The 18,969-nt window shown below is 57.1% G+C and overlaps 2 protein-coding genes and 1 long non-coding RNA gene across 6 annotated transcripts; 1 reads left to right on the forward strand and 2 right to left on the reverse strand.

Moving 5' to 3' along the window:
* Positions 1-3,626, forward strand: LOC129198059 (uncharacterized). 4 transcript variants are annotated; one of them, XM_054807076.1, is made up of 7 exons: positions 1-673; positions 1,156-1,265; positions 1,346-1,396; positions 1,488-1,565; positions 1,885-2,264; positions 2,452-2,508; positions 2,612-3,626. In XM_054807076.1, exons 2-5 carry the CDS (start codon positions 1,164-1,166, stop codon positions 2,116-2,118), a joined length of 465 nt encoding a protein of 154 aa, XP_054663051.1. In that variant the 5' UTR covers positions 1-673; positions 1,156-1,163; the 3' UTR covers positions 2,119-2,264; positions 2,452-2,508; positions 2,612-3,626. The 4 variants fall into 4 exon arrangements, with proteins under 4 accessions (XP_054663051.1, XP_054663048.1, XP_054663049.1 ...); XM_054807073.1 differs by having other exon boundaries at positions 1,156-1,396; XM_054807075.1 differs by lacking the exon at positions 1-673 and having other exon boundaries at positions 1,094-1,265.
* A 7,496-nt stretch (positions 3,627-11,122) lies between these two features.
* On the reverse strand, positions 11,123-14,545 carry LOC129197974 (SUN domain-containing protein 3-like). Its single transcript, XM_054806814.1, has 6 exons — positions 14,254-14,545; positions 14,000-14,115; positions 13,153-13,320; positions 12,698-12,784; positions 11,980-12,104; positions 11,123-11,264 (listed from the first exon to the last, which is right to left on the reverse strand). Exons 1-6 carry the CDS (start codon positions 14,543-14,545, stop codon positions 11,123-11,125), a joined length of 930 nt encoding a protein of 309 aa, XP_054662789.1.
* Positions 14,546-14,572: 27 nt separating this feature from the next.
* Positions 14,573-15,754, reverse strand: LOC129197976 (uncharacterized). Its single transcript, XR_008574413.1, has 3 exons — positions 15,715-15,754; positions 14,972-15,012; positions 14,573-14,703 (listed from the first exon to the last, which is right to left on the reverse strand). It is a non-coding gene; the product is annotated as an uncharacterized LOC129197976 (long non-coding RNA).
* Positions 15,755-18,969: the final 3,215 nt, after the last annotated feature.

Here is an 18,969-nt window from a genome sequence, read left to right on the forward strand (position 1 = left end):
GCTGGATGCTTGAGCTCTGTGCTGGAGCCCACGCGGAGTGGCCGTCCGTGCACATCTGTGGTGCACACCCGTGGTGCACACGCCTGCGTGTGAGTGTCTGCGTGTGCCTGGTGGGAGGCCGCGCGCAGCCTGGCTCATGCCTGGTGCTGGGGCGGGGAGCTGTGAGAGCCGGATGGTCAAGGAACAGGCAAACCCCACGGGGAGACGCCGACAGGCAGCACCCGCAGTCGCTCCCGCCCGCATGCTAAGAGTGGGTGCTGAGAGTGACGCCCTGTTTCCCCGTGGCGGTGGCTGGGCCCCGCCTCAGCTCTTGGCGCCAGCCCCAGGGAGGTGATGGCCATGTCACAGTGGGCAGCGGTGGCCGTGTCACTGCGATGTCACTGTGCCTTTGTGAGACGGGCGCCCTGGCAGGTAGAAAGGGAGCTGCTCCCAGAGGCGGGGGAGCATTTGGAGGAGAACCCAACCTCGGTGCTACTGGGCAGGGGTTTGGAGAGCAGTCACCAACGACCTGTCCTGTGTCCGCCGTGCAGCGGAAGGTGCCCGACGGAGAAGAGGAGGTGAGGGCCGAGTACGCCCACGGTCCCCGCAGCCCTTGGCTGGGGGTCTGTGTGTGTCTGCCAGCGGCAGGGGGAAGGCAGCTGCCTGGACCGAGGCACGTGTGCTGCTGGGGCTGGTAAGGGGGGGACCAAGAGGAAGGGGATCTCGGGGGTGGGGAGCGTATTGAGCTCACAGGGTGGGATGTGGATGCTGGAGGTGGCGTGGCAGAGGCCCCAGGGCAGGAGGGGCCCCGTGAGCGCCCGGCAGAGCAGGGCAGGGGAAGCTCCTTCTCTCCTCAGCCCCCCACCACCTCCTGCCACGTGCTCGGCACCCAGCTGGCGCAGGCCGAGCCGAGCACGCAACTAGTGCACGTGCGTGCACAGGACCGCTGGCTGTGGGGGCTGCGGGCGCGCGAGCACAGGCGGCTGACGGTGCTCCTCTCTGGGGGGGAGGCTCCCGTGGCAGCCCTGGGCATCCCTGAGTGAGCATCTGCGTGGCCGTGTCCTGCGCGTGAGAGAGCGTGTGCGCGCCTGTACTCGGGGCCTGTCCCCGCCAGTGTGCGTGCCTGACAGTGCCCGCGCCCGTGCCCCTCACACCCTGCTGGCTCCCGCCGCGCAGGTGCAGCCATGCTGGCAGAAGCGGTGAAGGAAGACCTCCGCATGCTCCGGGAGCGCCTGGCCCAGTGTTCTGCGGAGTCCGTAAGGCACAAGGAGCTGCTGCGGTGTCTGGTAGGTGTGGAGCGTTCCCCTTGCCCCCCGGGGCTGGGGCTGCGAGAGCTGAGCCCCTGACCCCTCCTTTGCCCACGCAGGGGAAGAAGCAGCAGGAGCTGAGGGAAGCCATGGAGGAGCTCAGGAGAGAGGTCAGTGTCCCCTCCTGCGCCCATGTCGGCCAGCAGCGGCGGCTGGGGCTGTGTCAGGGGCTCATTGCCTGTGTCCGGCTCCTCTTCCCAGAACTGTGATGTGGCGCGGTGTTTCCGAAACAACCGCCAGGAGCTCCAGGAGCTGGAGGGGCTGGTGGCCCAGACAAAGGTGAGTTCACAGAATCCCAGACGGCTTGAGGTTGGAAGGCACCTCTGGAGATCATCTTGTCTCGTGCACTTGCCCCTGCTCGAGCAGGGTCACCGAGAGCCAGGCGCTCGGGACCATGTCCAGGTGTGGACCACGTCCAGAGTTGGGCCTGGGGGTCCCTCTGTCTGCCCGCAGTGCCGGCAGGGCTGGGAAGGAGAGGGGACGCGAGGGCCAAGGCAGTGCCCGAAGGGAGCCGGGAGGGGATAAGGCGGAGGGCAGTGCGCTCGTGGGAGTGTGCCGGTGCCCTGACGGCTGCTCCTCTTCCCCTCCTCTCCTGCAGGAGCACTTTCAGATGGAGAACGGGGAGGCAGGCGTGAGCGTGGAAGAGGCGCAGAAGGTAGAGGGGAGAAGGAGGCCCGTCCTGACAGGGTCAGGGAGGGGGGTGCCAGTGCTGGGGCCGTGCAGCCCAGCAGCCGCAGCAGTGGTGTGGCTGGGGAGGACCTTTCCTTTGGGCCTCGATGGCATCCGTGATGGAGGGCTGGGGCCTCTGGATTGGGAGGGGGGTGCCGGGTAGTCTGGCGGTGGGCCCTCGCCGGTGCCACGGGGGTCCTCGTCCAGCCCCTGCCCCTCCTGGAGAGGTTCCTGTTCCCCTTTCTCTCGCAGGCAGACCTCTTTCAGGGAACGGCAGGAGGAGGCACAGCAGTGCCGGAGCTTTTCAAGGTCTGTGAACCAGATCCATCAGTCCCTCGGGGAGTGTCCAGAGCTGCTGGGCAATGGCGCTACTCCCAGGACAGCCGGGTGCCTGCCACCCTGGCCCTGGCCTGACTTCCCCATGCCCTGGGTGGGGACTGACTGGGGATGCCCTTTCCACCACGGCTCCCTGCAATGTGTCCCGCTTGCCTTGCAGACGGACCAGTGGTCAGAGCTGACAAAAGCTCTGCAGGAGCAAGTTGAGGTCAAGAAGGTACTGTGGCCAGGAGGGATGGGGGCTCGACACGTTTGTGAGGTTAAAGCCCCCTCAGAGCGAGCGTGGCATGGACTCTTGACTGGGCCCTTTGCTTTTCCAGCTGCTCAGGAACAAGCTCCAGCACCTCCAGGAGAGACAGGAATGCCTGCGAGAGCCAAGAGCTTTGTGAGTGGCAACGAGTCCCTGACTGAAACCTGTGGCAGCGGGACGGGGGGGTGCTGAGCAGCTGAGGCTGGGCAGCACCCCGGCTCCCTGTTGGCCACCACCCGGGGGGTCGCCATGCCGGCCGAGGTCTCTTCTCACAGCCCAGAACCCCATGGTTTCCGTAGCAGGGGGAAGAAGGTGCAGGCAGAACCACCAGAGGAGTCGCTGCTGCAGGAGATGGTGGCCGTGCAGCTGGTAGGACAGACAAGCCCGCTGTGGGCCTTGGGGAGGGAAGGGTCTGCTCTGTGCCCGAGGAACATGAGGGCACTGGTCTCAGCGGGGACGAGGGAGGGGCTCTGAGCCCCCAAACCTCGGCCCCCTCGCACACCCCAACACATGTCCCTGCTGTGCCTTGGCCTGTAGGAGGAGCAGCTGGCGTCAAGGAGGCATGGCATCACTTCTTGGCTGAGGTGAGTTGCCGGGGGGGGCTCGCGGTGCCGTGGCTCTTCGTAGGCAGTGGGGTGCCCGTGCCAGTGGTCCCAAGGGCATTAGGCAGCTTGGGACTTCTCCGGGATGAAATGTTTCAGTATGTCTTTTCTTCCTAGCTTGGGGGGCGCGTAAGGGGGGCATTTGGGGGCCCACTGGGGAGACGGACAGTAGAGCTGGGAGAGGTGCCCGGGCCCCTCACTCCAGTCCTGAGCGGGGAGTGCTGTGCCCGGCACGGTGCATGGTCCCACAGTGGCATTTGAAGAGGGTGTTTGGAAAGAGCGGAGGCAAATTGGGCCCCTGCTCTGCCTGACCCCTCTCCTGTCCCCCAGGAGACTTCTTCTGTTCCTCGCCTTCCTCCAGATCGCCATCCTCATCGTGGTTGTGCTGAAGGGAGACATCCTTGACTGGGTCCTGCCACCAAAGCTGGCGGCCGCCTTTGGGAGCCGCCCAGCGAGGTCCCAGCTCTTCTGAGATAAAGCAGGAAAGAGAATAAAGCAGCCTGTGATTGTAGAACAAGGGTGCGACCTTGTCAATGAATGTCCGCTGACGGGTCGGAGGGAGATGGCTGCTGCTTTCCCTTCTGCCTGTGCACACCCCGCGATGGCTCTGCCTCAGACCTGGCTCTTGCCTGATTTGGAGGCAGGAATATCCCTTTGGTCGGTGTGGGTCAGCGTTCCTGGCTACATCCCCTCCCAAGATCTTGCCCATCCACAGTCTAGTGGGGGAGGGTGGGGGGTGGAGGGGTGGGGGGGGAATGTGGGAGAGACAGCCTTGATGCTGTGCCAGCACTGCTCAGTAGTAGCCAAAACACTGGTGTGTTATCAACACCTTGCTAGCTACCAACACAAAGCACAGCACCGTGAGAGATGCTTTGGGGAAAATTAACTCCCTCTCAGTCAGATCCAACACAGCAGGGGGTGTGGAGGCAGGCAGTTGCCGTGGGTGTCTGTGGCTGAGGCAGTGTCTGAAGCGGTTTGGGGCAGTTGTGGGGTATTTGATCATAAACAGCTAATAGCTGAGGAGAGCTGGGGTGCCCAGGGATGACCCCGGAATCATAGAACCATAGAATCTTCAAGGTTGGCAAAGACCTCTAAGGTCATCAAGTCCAACCGTCAACCCAACCTTGTCTACTAAACCATGTCCCAAAGTGCCACGTCTACAGGTTTTCTGAACACCTCCAGGGTCAGGGATGGTGACTCCACCACCTCTCTGGGCAGCCTGTTCCAATGCCTGACCACTCTTTCGGTGAAGAAATTTTTCCTCATATCCAAGCTAAATCTCCTCTGATGCAACTTGAGACCATTCCCTCTTGTCCTTTCGCTAGTCACCTGGGAGAAGAGACCAACACCCACCCGGCTACAACCTCCTTTGAGATAGATGTAGAGAGCGATAAGGTCTCCCCTCAGCCTCCTCTGCTCCAGGCTAAAGAACCCCAGTTCCCTCAGCCGCTCCCATCAGACTTGTGCTCCAGTCCCTTCAGTGCTCCCCACGAATATTTTGGGATTGGATTTATTGAAAGGGAACTCCTGGACAGACTCGGCAGGGAGGCAGTGGAAGTTCGGGTCTCCGGCAACCCTGATGAGGCGTTTGCAGGCTGCTCCTACCCTCCCCCCCCCCCCCGCCTCTAAAATCGTGAATGTGAAACCCTGTCCCTTACCGCTGGCAGCGAGGGAGGGAATCGCTCCGGTGATAAGAGAGCTGCAGGAGCAGGGGCTAATTATTCCAACTCACTCCCCTTATAACTCCCCAGCGTGGCCAGTTCGCAAACCGAATGGGAAGTGGCGGCTAACGATCGATTATCGATGCTTAAACGCCGGCACCAGTCCTCTGACAGCGGCCGTGCCTAATATGGCCGAACCGATTGGCACCATACAGGAACAGTCCCATAAAATGTCAGCCACCATTGATGCAAAAGACATGGTTTTCATGGTTCCTCTACAGGAAGGTGATAGAGCTAGATTTGCATTTACATGGGAAGGTATACAATATACCTTTACTCGTTTGCCCCAAGGATATCGGCACTCGCCTACCTTGGCGCACCACGCCCTGGCCCAAGCACTGTCAGAAATCATCCCTGAGGAGGGAGTTAAAACCTACCAATACATCGATGATATATTGGTGGGGGGGTCCGATGCCACTGCGGTGGGACAAACCCAAAAGAAAACGATCACTCACCTGGAAAGTTTAGAACTTCAGGTTCCAGCAGAAAAGATACAACTCCCCTCCCCCCGAGGTGAAGTTCCTAGGTATATGGTGGAAAGGAGGAGCGATTTCTATTCCCCCCGAAACCTTGGCTACTTTAGAACAGATAAAAATCCCAGGGGACAAAAAAAGGAACTGCAACATATCCTAGGCTTGCTGGTATTCTGGAGGAAACAGATGCCGGATTTTTCTGTCACAGCTCGTCCCCTGTAGGATTTAACGCGCAAAAAAGCTACCTGGGATTGGACTCCTACTCATGAGGAAGCCCTGAAATTACTAGTGTTTGAAGCAGGAACATATCAAGCTTTGGGTCCACTACACCCGACAGATGCGCTCCAAATTGAATGGGGTTTTGCAATTCATGGGGCATCTATACACGTGTGGCAGCGTGGGCCGGAGGGTCCGACCCGCCCCATTGCGTTTCATTCACGCGGCTTGAAAGATGCAGAAAAGCGATACTCGGTCTGGGAAAAGGGTCTTTTTGTGGTGAGTCTAGCCTTGCAGGAGGCTGAAAGAATGATACGGCAACAATCCATAATCCTGCGCGGGCCCTTTAAGGTCCTAAACCCCGTACTGGCAGGCACCCCACCCCCTGTGGCAGTTGCCCAGTGGGAAAGGGTCAGGAAGCGGTATGCCCAGCTAGAGCCTTACAGTCACGCTTAGCCAGTGGAGGAGGGAGCACCCAAAATGCTCCAAATAACACAGGAAAAATCATCCACGCCCTGATGAGGAAACCCCTTCTTCCTACATAAAGGAAGCCCCCTCATTGGAATGCCACCTGAAAAATGTGTGCTTTACTGAGGCCTCTTGGAGGAGGGAGGGGAAAGTATGGAAATACCGAGCAGCTGCTCTGCACGTTGATTCTGGGGAGCCAATTGCAACAGAAGGAGAAGGGAGCGCTCAGGTGGGGGAACTGAGAGCAGTTTGGAGTGTGGTAATGAGAGAGACAGGCAGGATGGAACCCGTACACATCTCCACTGATCCTTGTGCCGTAGTCAAGGGATGCACCGAGTGGCTCTCCTTTTGGGAACAAAAGCAGTGGGAAGTAAACCGGGTGCCCGTATGGCAGAGGAAAAAGTGGGAGGAGATATTAAATGTGGCCAAGCAAAAGCCCGTATTGGTGGGGTGGGTAGCCGCCCACCAAGGGGGGGATCACCCAGCGCGCATTCCGAACAATCAGGTGGACTCGCTCACCCGCCTGGCTGTGCTGGCGGAAGAGAGAGAAGAGGAGAAATGGGAACGCTTATTGGAGTGGCTACACGTGATACGTGGTCACTCGGGAGTCAAAGATCTTCTTAAGGAGGCTGGGAGCAGAGGATGGCCTGCTCCCCGAAAACTCCGTAGCACAGTAATTTCTGCCTGCGGCCTATGCCGGACCAGACTGGAAAAGCACCCCTGACAAGATCCTCCACTCCGTCTGAGGGATGGGAAAGGACTATGGGAAACCTGGCAGGTCGATTACATAGGGCCTTTCAAGAAATCAGAAGGGAAACAGTATGTGCTTGTTGGGGTGGAAGTAATATCGGGACTTGTTCAGGCCGAAGCAGTAGCACGGGCGACTGGGGAAAATACAGTCAAAGGGTTAAAGTTGCGGTTTAGCTTTTTACCTAAACCTAAATCGATTCAATCAGACAACGGCAGCCACTTTACTGCCGGGGTGGTCCAGGCGTGGGCAAAAACCGAGGGAATACAGTGGACATTCCATACCCCCTACTATCCCCAAGCTAACAGGAGAGATAGTAGAAAGGACCAATGGACTCCTAAAAGGCATCCTCAGGCCTCGTGGCCCTGGGTGGTCCGCAAGACTCCCGCATGCCATTGCCAGAGTAAATGGTCGATGGGGGATAAATGGATGCCCTGAACTCACTGCTTTCTGTCCAACACCCCCCTCCTTGCTCCCTGGAAAGAGGGAGAAAAAGGACCCTGTAAAACCCTTACACTCTCCAGGACGACCTGTTCTGGTGGACCTCCCAACAGCGGGGGAGGTGCCTCTGACCCTTAAAACTCCACTGAACACCTATTCATGGATAGCTGCTGATGCCCATGGAAAGGAACGCGAGATTAATACCGGGTGGATTGTCCCATCCTTTTAACCACCGATTTGAAAGAATCGGGATCTTTTCCTCTGTTCTTTCTTACAGGCGTAACTACCAGAAACATCCTCCACCGCAGAAAGTCGAAGCTGGTGCTATTTTGGGGAATTTGTACTCGTAATCTGTGTGATACAGAGAGATACATAGCCAAACCATGACTGTCAATTCTGCTCAACACCGGCAATTGTGGGTCTGGTCCTATGTTCTTTGTCTCTCCCTATGTGTTAGAGGAATCCCAAGCCAAAATACCCCACGTCTGGCTTGGGAATTAGTTCAAGGTTTTGTTAGAATGTGGGCTTACCAAAATAAAGGTCTGTGGCTTACTTTACCTAGATCAGCCGAAGAAGGTTTAAGGTTTTTTTATGTCACCTGTAAATCTGTCGTTTAGCTTTAATATGACTGATGCCACGTCTGTAACGTTCCTGTCACCCCGCTGGACCGTCAGGAATAACGGGCTGTATTTTCGACAACAGCCAATGATAAGGTCTGATATATATATGACGTTTGGAGTAAACCTCCAAAACAAGCCAAAAAATGCAAAGTTATATTCAACAGTGGTGTGTAAAGCTACTAGACCATCATTTAATGTCTCTATTCCTTCTCCGATAGATAGATCAAACTCCTTATTTGCTGGCGCCAAAGGGAACACACCTGCTGGAAATGTCACTTTCAAAAAACTCACCAAGAAAACCTCCTGTTGTTATTATCCATGGGATCCTCTGTTTGATCCATTGGCAAAACCTGCTTTCTGTGAAGCAAACTGTTCTACTCGATGGGACCCACAATGGTGTATCCTACTCCCGAATAAGACTCATATGACCTCTTGAGATAGAAATAATTTGATGTGGGCTTGGTCAGGAAACAAAGTGGGAGAAGTTTTTATAGAGCCCAAATTTGATCCACCTATCAGGGAAGTTGAAAACCCCCTTTTTAATTGTTCTGAGAGAACCACTTGTGATTCGGGACCAGGAGATCCTCCTGAAACTTGGTTTATTGATAGTCTCAGAACTCTAATTCGAGATATGTGCACGTGCTGGGGATATCCTTCAAAGGGATGGCGAAATAGCGACAAAACTTGTAATACCACTCTTCCCAGAAGTCGCAATTTTTTTAAACAAGAACGGCGTGGAGTACCCTTTACTCATTATCCCCTACAAGGGACGCCTTTAAACACCAAACCTATTATATGTGCTATCAATTATATGGATCAATATACCTGTAAAACTAGCATATGTCCAGCCCCACTGGGACTAGCATGGGGGTGCTCCAATGGAAAATTTTACTCTCACTTAACACGGGAATATCACGCCGGCCTGAGCTGTGGATTAGCTATCCCTTCTTTGTGTCCATCTCGTGTTTTTCATCTTATAGCACCTTCCCGGCGATCGCGTGGAGAAGCGGGAAGTAATCCAAAGGCTCGTCCCGATGGGGCGATTAATGGAGTCCAAACTCCCAGTTATTATACTGCTGCACAACTAACTGCGTTAATGTTTGAGAATATTTTTACCCCTTATGTAACCTTGAAACGACACCAGTTTGTCCTAGAAAATATTACCTGGCAGGTACATCTTTTAAGTAACTGGACACGATATGCTTTTGGAGCATTAAACTTACAGGTCCAACAGGTATCAAAGATAACCCTTCAGAATCGTCTAGCGCAGGTTCTTCAGTTTCAAACACAGCCCCACCTCCGGTTCTCCGAACCCTTGCCGAGTCTGAAGCGTTCACGTCCACAGGCCTGGCTCTGACAGCTCTGGGCAAGCTCTGCTTACAGCTCTTTATGAATTCTGACAGCACATCAATGTAGCCAAAGGTGGTGTGGGCTGTAAAACAGCTCCACACCTGGGTTTGGAGCATCCCACTCCACGACAGAGGATTTGGCTTAGTAACAAAACGGTGAACCTTACCCTGCTTTAGCAGCTTCTTTAAGGCTGGTTCTTAAACCAGCTCTTTTTCCCCGTCAGTCTCTAATTTCTGAGACTCGCGCTTGCTCATTCTTTCTGTCAAAGACTTATTTTAACATCAAAATTATCAGAATGGGATAGTTTCACTTGCATCATGATTTGCTTGAAGAAATTCCGGGCTGGTAAATACCGGGTTTGGCTTCACTCACACTGCCCTAAGCACTGCCCCAACGCAGTCACACGATCCCAGAAGGTACAAGACTTCACGTGCTTCCATTAAAAAACACAAGAGCAAATATGCCCTGCAACAGTTCTGAGTGGCCTCATTATCTTTACACCTTCCCAAAAGGTTTAGTTCTGGCATTGTTGCCAAAAGAGTCGTCACTGTGCTTCTCACAACTCGCACCTTCTTTAGCAAATGCTGCTGCAGGATCTGTCGCAGCCTCTAGGGGAAGGTCCCTTTTGCTTTGATGCGTCCCGGGAAGATGCTCCTGAAGAGCTGAGTGAAGTAACCCAGCGGGAAAATCAAAATTCTTAGACACAGTGTCAGGGTCTTTGGCCATGCAGAAACCATGAGTGATGCTTCACAGTGATGCTTGAACGTAATGTTAAAACTCCTCTGAGCGTACAAACTCTCTCTCTCTCTCCTCTTATGTGTACACTCCTTTATACAGACTCTTCCTGTATTCCATTCAACTCTACATTGTCACTTTCTGACTGACTCTGATTTTGAAAAGAAAGTAATAGAAGCATCCGTTCCCTGCTGGGAGACATTTTTGTTTGCTAAGATAAGTTTCTTCCCTGTGTACCTTCTCTTCAGGATAGAAGAGGGTAACTCTCTTGCCCCTCTGACTATTCAGATGATCTCTAAAAAGGTAGATTCGTTAAAGGGTGGTTGACTGTTGTCGACAATGAAATGCATGTCTAAATCCCATGTAGATGGTTTCTCCACTGCACTTAACGGGAGATTAAATATAGGCAGCAGAGAGAGACCTTTCCCATTTAGTCTTGGCACAAGTAGACTAAAATACACTTTCTTTTCCCATTTCTTAACCTACCTCCTTTTGACGAACATTTGCACCCATGTCAGCTCTTGCAGAGGTTTTCCTAAATGCGCCTCGTTTATCTTCGCCTCATGTAAAGGCAATTACGACTAAGCGTGGTGGGTTGACCCTGGCTGGACAGCAGGTGCCACCCAAAGCCGCTCTATCACTCCCCCTCCTCGGCGGGACAGGGGAGAGAAAACATAGCAAAAGGCTCGTGGGTCGAGATAAGGGCAGGGAGATCAGTCAGCAATTACTGTCACGGGCAAAACAGACTGAGCTTGGGAAAATTAATTTATTACTCATTGAACCAGAGTCGAGTAATGAGAAGCAAAACCAAATCTTAAAAACACTTTCCCCCCACCCCTCCCTTCTTCCCGGACTAAACTTCACTCCTAATTTTCTCTGCCTCGTCCCCCCGAGCAGTGCAGGGGGACGACGAATGGGGGTGCCGTCAGTTCATCACACGTTGTGTCTGCCCCTCCTTCCATAGGCTGAAATGGGCAAGATCTTGGGAGGGGATGTAGCCAGGAACGCTGACCCACACCGACCAAAGGGATATTCCTGCCTCCAAATCGGGCAAGAGCCAGGTCTGAGGCAGAGCCATCGCGGGGTGTGCACAGGCAGAAGGGAAAGCAGCAGCCACCTCCCTCCGACCCGTCAGCGGACATTCATTGACAAGGTCGCACCCTTGTTCTACAATCACAGGCTTCTTTATTCTCTTTCCTGCTTTATCTCAGAAGAGCTGGGACCTCGCTGGGCGGCTCCCAAAGGCGGCCGCCAGCTTTGGTGGCAGGACCCAGTCAAGGATGTCTCCCTTCAGCACAACCACGATGAGGATGGCGATCTGGAGGAAGGCGAGGAACAGAAGAAGTCTCCTGGGGGACAGGAGAGGGGTCAGGCAGAGCAGGGGCCCAATTTGCCTCCGCTCTTTCCAAACACCCTCTTCAAATGCCACCGTGGGACCATGCACCGTGCCGGGCACAGCACTCCCCGCTCAGGACTGGAGTGAGGGGCCCGGGCACCTCTCTCAGCTCTACTGTCCGTCTCCCCAGTGGGCCCCCAAATGCCCCCCTTACGCGCCCCCCAAGCTAGGAAGAAAAGACATACTGAAACATTTCATCCCGGAGAAGTCCCAAGCTGCCTAATGCCCTTGGGACCACCGGCACGGGCACCCCACTGCCTACGAAGAGCGAGCACCGGGCCTTGCAGGCAGACCTGCTTCGCTCCTCTTCTCTGCCAGCGGGAGATTCTGCTTTCTCCCAGTGACGCTGGAGCTTTGGTGAGCGACCCTGGGCTGCGAAGCTTGAGCTGAACCATCGGGCTGCTTGTCCTTCAAGCCCCGTTCCCCTTCCCTGTGTCCCTTGCAGCCTGTCCCACCTAGGTGTTTTCCATCCCTTATCCTCCTGCCAAGGGTGCAAGGTCCCTTGGAGCACGAGCATCCTCCTCCTGAGAGAGAAAGCTCCCTTCCCCACTAGAGGCACAAGATGCTGGAAGCTCCCTGGAAGATCTTTCCCAAGGAACACACACACGTCAAGCTGCCAAACATCTCCTTTCTTTTATTTTTCTTCCTAAAGGAGCTCTTGGGCCTGCGGGCGGTCGTTGCGGCTCGCCGTCTTCCCGTGAACCTGTACTCGGTAGACACAGGTGTACTCGGGGTTTCCCCAGTTGCTGTGCACCCGGAGTGTGATGTAGCGAAAGGTCCGGGGAAGCTCCTTCTGTAAAGAAATGGGGGGAGCCATCATTACAGAGGTGGCAAGAGCCACAGCACATCGCCGGCGCCCCCTCTGCCCGCGCTCCCCCTGCTGAGGACCAAACGGCAGCCCTGGCGAAGGAGGAAGCCAGGGCAACCAGACCCCTCTTTGCCAGGGCCATGGAGGAACCCTCTGTGCCTAGAAAGCAAAGGTCTGGCCTCAGAGGCTTGCTGAGGGGAGCTGTGGAAAGCGGAGGCGTTTTGCTGCCTGGGCTGCTCTGGGACACGGGAAGCGTCCCGCTGAGGGGGAAGACGTCTGCCCTCCTCCCTCCTGCCGTCTCCCCTGAGGGGGACTGTTTCCCTTCCTGGACCCCTTCCCACCGCTGCTTTCTCTACACTCGCTACGCGGAGGAAAAGGAAAGCCCTTGCAAAGGTGGGTCAGCTGCCTCAGCCAGCAGAGCAAAGCCCCATTTGGTCTCCCCTTGCTGTCCTCCCTGCAGGAGCAAGCAGCGTGGGAGAGCAGAGACTGGCTGGGGTGATCCTCTGCACTCTTTCCCCAAGGGCTTGCGGACAACCCTGCCTTCTTCCCGGGCATCCTGCCCACAGCTCTTGCGGTACCTGCACATGGAATGTCTGAGCGATCTCCTTGTGCACGTCGTAGGTGAACGTCCCCAGGAGCGTTTCTGCCGTTGCCTCATCCGCTCCCTCAAAGACAAGAGACAAAGGGAGCCGGTCAGGCTCGAGCAGGGCGTCGGCAAAAGGGCATGCCGAGGCTGAACCCGGGAACCCTTCCCCACCTCCCTCGGCTCTAGCGGCAGTCTAGCACAGCTTGGGCTGACTCGGGGTCAGGGGGCGTTGAGCGCGTGCTCCAGGAGCCTCGGCCACGAAGCAGAGAAGAAGCCCCCAGAGGCACAGAACCCCACGAGCCCCCAGTGCCCCCCCCGGGGGATGCGGTGCTCTGCAGCAGCCAGCCCCAGACGGCTGTCTGAGAGTAAGCGCCGTGAGAAGCACGTCTCTGGCACAGCTTTTCCCCGGGGCCGGGCCCCCCCAAGAAGCGCAAGGCAAAGACTTACGGAGACAGCAAACTCTTTGAGGGCGCTGCTGACCTCCCCGGAAGGAGAGACTGCCTCGGAGATATGCCAGATGGTGAAAGCCGTTGGCCAGACTGGCTCAGGCAGACGGATGACCACGTGGCCTCGAGATCCTTGGAAAGCCCAGCAGCTGCCCGGGGCAATACGGAGCTGAAACCAGAAAGCCATGACCATGAGCGGCAAGGCAGCCAAAGAGCCAACGGAGCTGCCTGTTTGGCCAGAAGCAGAGACCTTGCCTTGCCTGTGGGCTGCAATCCTGCTCGTAAATGGGTACGAGTCGATGGGCAGCAGGGCAATACGGAAGGGTTCCTACAAAACCTCTGGGCTCTACCACCTTTCCCGAGGCAGCTCTGCTTTCTTGGAGCCTGCAGAGGCAGGGCAGGTCTCCCTAGTGCACCTCACCCCACCGCCCTTCAAAGATTGCCCTGCAGCTGCAGGGTCCAATGCAGACTTGGACCCTGCTTCAGACTTGGTCATGCAGGTTAGGTCCGGGGGCCCGGAGGAGCGTCTCTCCCTGCTCCCATGGCTCAGCAGCCCCCACCCACTCCGGAAAGGGACCCTCCGAGTTGCGGTTTGGCAGTGGGGCCGCCGAGGACAAAGTTCCTCGGCTAACTGCAACCAAGGCTGGTGGGCAGGTCACAGCAGCTGGGTTCAGCACGGTCCCCCTCCTGATGGGAGGGTAGTGCCGTCAGGAATCGCAGGGGTCAGGAGTGCGATGCAGACTGCAGGGCCGAGCGGTACGGCCGTGCTGAAGGGAAGTGCTGTGCACTTGGTCTGCCAATCCGAAAGCAAGGAGGTGAACCGCAAGTCAGGACTTCCCTTGTGATACCTGCAAGATTGTCTCTGGAGGGTTTGCAGAAGAGAAGGCGAATGGAAAAAGCCACCAGGTCTTCTTGCCTTGCCCACCATAACTCTTGGATGTCCTCTTCTCATCAATGGTGGCACCTGACATGAAGGCGGACAGAGATTAGGAGTTGGAGCAGTGCATGAGGATGCATTTCTCAGGCTTGAAAGCAGATCTTGGCAGACTTTGGGGGAGTGCCATACGCAAACCGAGGGCAGCGAGACTTTCTGTCTGCATACCTAAGGCTTCCAGAGCCCAGTCACGCATCTGGATGGAGTCGTCAAGGGCCTTCTCAATTGCCGCCTGGGCCAACCGCAGAATTTCCTGGGAAAGAATTGCAAAGGGAGAGATGGCAGTGACCACCACCACACGCACGAACCGTTCTGCATAAAACCCTGGTCCTAGCACAGAGCCAAGGAGCACCTCCGTGTCACAAAACACAAGGCAAGACCTGTCAGAAAAGGTGCTGACTTTGAGAGTGCCAAGAGGACGCCGCAGGAGGGAGCCCAGAAAGGGAGCGAGGTCTCTCATCTACCGCCAGCACCCTTACCTCTCTCTTCTCCTCTTGGACACCATGGTCTTCAAGGACCTCGCTCACTGCCTGCACTATGTTCCCCTTTGCATCAGACACCTGAGCCACCGTCTCCTTGAGCTCCCGCATCTTCAGCTCCAGCCAAGCCTGTGAGTTCCTGGAGGCAAAGAGAAAGCAGGTCTTGTCCAGCAGCTGCCCAGCCTCTGCAGGCAGGCAGGCTCCCAACGCCACGCAGAGAAGGGTCCCGTGGGCCTGGGCCCCCCCCCATCCCCCAGAGCCTTTCTGTCCTCTGGTTTACAAAGGGCTCCCTTCCACCACCGCGAGTAGTAGACGGGGAAGGTCAGGAGCCCTGGGCGTGAGGCGAGTGCGTGCAGGCAGCACGATGGCTCCACAGAGTGCGTTCCTTGGCGAGAAAGCACTCTTACCTCAGAGACTGCAGCTCCGCTTCCGGAAGCCCTGGCGCCTCCTGCAAGGTAAAGAGGGGGTGGGATGGACTCTGGAAGTAGCTCGTTTACTGCCAAAATTGACGCTTGGGAGAGACACTCCGCTGGAGCAAGCACGAGCAGCACTGCCAGGGCTTCCCCAAGGAGACTCCCCTAGGGAGAGCAGGCAGAATTTCCTGCTGCTTCAAGTCACTTTGGAGACACCGCGACCCAAAGGTTGGCCTCTTTGACCAGCCATGTTCAGCAGAGCATCTTTCGGGTCTCCGTCTGACCCCCGAGGCTATCCAAGAGGGATGCAGGCAGCAAAGGCACCTTCTGCCAAAGTGCTCCACACTTCAGCCTGCCATTCTGCCAAGGTCGCTCCAGGAGAACCGGCTCCATGTTGAACCCCATCAAGGCGCTGAGGAGTTTGGAGGACAAACAGACGTGCCCCTCCCCCCTGCCTCTGCCCCCCTCCCACCCCGCCTTTTCCGCCTCAGTGGTGACGGGCATAAAAATGAGCCCCGTGTTCCCAGGGGAGGCAGGAGGGCAGAAGCACAGCCTTTGCAGGCGTTGGCTTTCCCACAGCAAGAGGCACTTACCCACCGCACTCCCTTTCCCCACACCGTGGAGATCAAGCAGTAGACAACAGCTGTGGATCACATTGTCAAGAGATGGTTATTTTCCTCAGGAGCTGGTCACTCTCCCCAGGACTGAGAGGACCGTTTTTGGTCAGGGGTACTCACCAGACAGGATGGGAAGCAGCAGGAACAGGAGCCTCAGGACCCGCCTGCCCTTCTGCTGGCTGTCACAGTGTCTAAAAGAGAGGGAACGCTATTGTCACCAAAGCCCAAGGTTGGGACACATATTTGCCAGGGGTCCCTTTAGGAGCTCACTTGCCACCAGGAGGAACCTGGTGCTCAGCACAGCTGCAAGCGCGAGGGCCCAAGGGCCTTTGGGAAGGTGTGGCCCGTTGAACACCGCCCCTGGGACACAAAGACCTCTGGCCTGACACGGGGAGGGGCAGCAGCATGGCCCCACTCAGCTCTCCCCAGAGAAGGGGCAGGGCCGTGCCCCCGGAGTGGGGTTGCTGGGCTGCCGGGCTGGAGGGCACTAGTGCAGACAGCCCCTATGCTCTGGGTCTGCCTGCTCTGCCGGGAAGCCAGGCAGCACACAAGGCTTCTGGCCGGATCCCTCCCTGCTTTCTGGGCCCCATTGCACCCACCTGCCCATCCTGGCTGAGATCCCTGCAATTGCAGCACACTGGCCAGGAGGAGGGAAAAGCCTGCTCTTCTCCCGAGACCCAGGCACCTCTTCTCCAGGCATCCGCTTGCTGCTGAAAGCGCTCTGCTTCGCACTGCTGCCCACCTCTGCAGCGTGGGGTTTTATGGCGGACAGCAGGTTATGACCTCACAAGAGCTGGCTGGTGATGCCCATGATGACCTCAGAGGGGCTGCCCAGGACGGGGTGGCTGTGCCACCCGGGAGGGAGACACCCTGCGGGTTAGCCCCCACCCACACCCGCAGCTCGCAGAGACAAGGGGTCCAGAAGCACGTGGGAGCACAGAGAGCGAGCGGCACCTCCTTTGGCTGCCCCGGCAAGCTGCTGTGCCGTTACACACCTCCTCCTGCGCCGGGCGGTGGCATGCCCTGTGCTCCGGGCTTCTACTGGGGCCCCCAGAGCTGGTTGCAGAACTCCAGGTGGGGTCTCACGAGAGCGGAGGAGAGCGAGAGAGTCCCCTCCCTGGACCTGCTGGTCACGCTTCTTTGCATGCAGCCCAGGATACAGGAAAGATGGTCAGGGACTGTTTATCAGGGAGTGTAGCGACAGGACAAGGGGTAATGGGTTTAAGTTGAAGGAGGGTCGATTTAGATTAGATGTTAGAAAGAAATTCTTTACTGTTAGAGTGGTGAGGTACTGGAACAAAGAGGTTGTGGGTGCCCCATCCCTGGAAGTGTTTAAGACCAGGTTGGATGAGGCTTTGGGCAATGTGGTCTAGTGGAGGGTGTCCCTGCCCACAGCAGGGGGGTTGGAACTAGATGATCTTTAAGGTCCCTTCCAACCCAAACCATTCTATGATTTTATGATTCTATGATACGGTTGGCTTTCTGGGCTGCGAGCGCAAGAGAATTGACCAGGGCCAGTTCTGCCCCTCCTGGTACGACCCCAAGCTCTTCTACCGCCTGCTGTCGCATGCGCTGTCTGAGGAGACCTACAGCGCCCTGGCGTATGCACTGGGAAAGATCCTCCCCGTGGCCAGTGAGGGGCTGCTGCCCTTTTGACAGCCCCTGCCAATAAAGCCTTTTCTATCTCCGCCTCCATGTGCACACCTCGGGTGCGTGCGTTGGGGCGCAGGGAGAGGGTCTTGCCCTGCGTGCCGCTCCGCGCAGCCTCTCCAGGCCAGGCCCAGTCTCATCTGCAAGGCACTGGGCACCGCCACCCTGCCTGCCGCAAGCCAGGTCCCTGCGTGCCAGCCTCACCTGGCCTCCCTCCCTCCCTCCCTCTGTCCCCGCAGTATTTATGACGCTGTAGAATCGGGTGGAACCACCGTCTTCTCAGGCCACGGTCGTTTTATTACTCCACCTTTTCGGCAACCATTTAGCAATGTGCAGGCCCCCCCCGTAAGCGTGTCTGAGGCTACTCAGGCTCCAGCAGCCGGGGACTCATTTACACCGAGGCCGGCAAACACGCTCACCCACAGACCCCTAGACCCTTCCAAGCCCCCTCCCTTCCTCCCGCCCCAATGCTCCCCACGACCCCCACAGCCACCCTCCCACACCACAGCCCCACAGCCCCTGCCCTTCTCCCTCCCCACAGCCCCACGGCCCACGTCTCCTGCCTCCCCAGGCTCCCATCCCTGGTGGCACCACAGCCCAGCAGGCCCCTGTCCCCATTGTCGTGGTTTTACCCCAGCCGGCAGCTAAGCCCCCCGCGGCCGCTCGCTCGCTCGCTCGCTCACTCCACCCCCCCCCCCCCCCCCCCCCCCGGTGCGATGGAGGAGAGAGTCGGAAGAGTGACAGTGAGAAAACTCATGGGTTGAGATAAAGACACTTTAATAAGGAAAGCAAAAGCCGTGCGTTCATCTTACAGAAACACAGGTGGTGTGTTGCGTGGAGCTCCTGGGCACCAAAGCAGCTCAGGTCAGGTCCACTGCTGCACTTGCACTGCTTCTTGTAAGGCTTGTCCTCCGTTGGTTCAGGTAGTTCCTGCTACGGTAATTCCTCTAACACGCAACTCAAATCATGCGCTACAACCATTTAAAAGCATTTCCATTACAGTCTCCACCCCTGGTCCCTCTGGGCCAGACCATCGGGTCTAACATTGCGATGAACTCCTCCCCTTGCCCCTGCTCCGGCTTGGACTTATCCACAGGCTGCAGTCCCTTAGGGGTGCACCTGCTCCAAGTGGAGCCTGACCTATGAGCCACAGTCTCTCCAGGGCTATACCTGCTGCGGCATAGACTTATCCACAGTCACAGTCGCTTCGAGGTGCACCTGCTCCAGCATGGCCTTACCCACAGCCACAGTCACTGCAGTCCCTTCAGAAATAAACCTGCCCTGTGGCGGGCACACGCTTTGAGGTGTTCCAGCATGACCCCACGCACAGCCACCGATGCTTCAAGGTGTACCTGCTGCAGCATGGACTTATCCACTGCGTGCAGCCGCTTGAGGGGCCAGAGCTGAAGCACGTGGGTCACTGCCTGCCTGCCTGCCTGCCTGCTGCATGCCGCCAACCCTTCCTCCTGGCGTCCCCCCGCCTGCCAGCAGCCGTGGCTCTCTGAGCACGGGAGAGACCGCATTCCGCTTGGGAGTCTGCAAGCATGGTGTCTGCCCGGGCTAGAGCAGAGGGATAGTCTTCCTTTTTCCCCTTCCTGGGCTGTAGCTTGGGGGCTGGATGCTTGAGCTCTGTGCTGGAGCCCACGCGGAGTGGCCGTCCGTGCACATCTGTGGTGCACACCCGTGGTGCACACGCCTGCGTGTGAGTGTCTGCGTGTGCCTGGT

Source organism: Grus americana, chromosome 31 (assembly GCF_028858705.1).
Source record: "Grus americana isolate bGruAme1 chromosome 31, bGruAme1.mat, whole genome shotgun sequence".
In the NCBI taxonomy this organism is placed as follows: Eukaryota; Metazoa; Chordata; class Aves; order Gruiformes; family Gruidae; genus Grus; species Grus americana.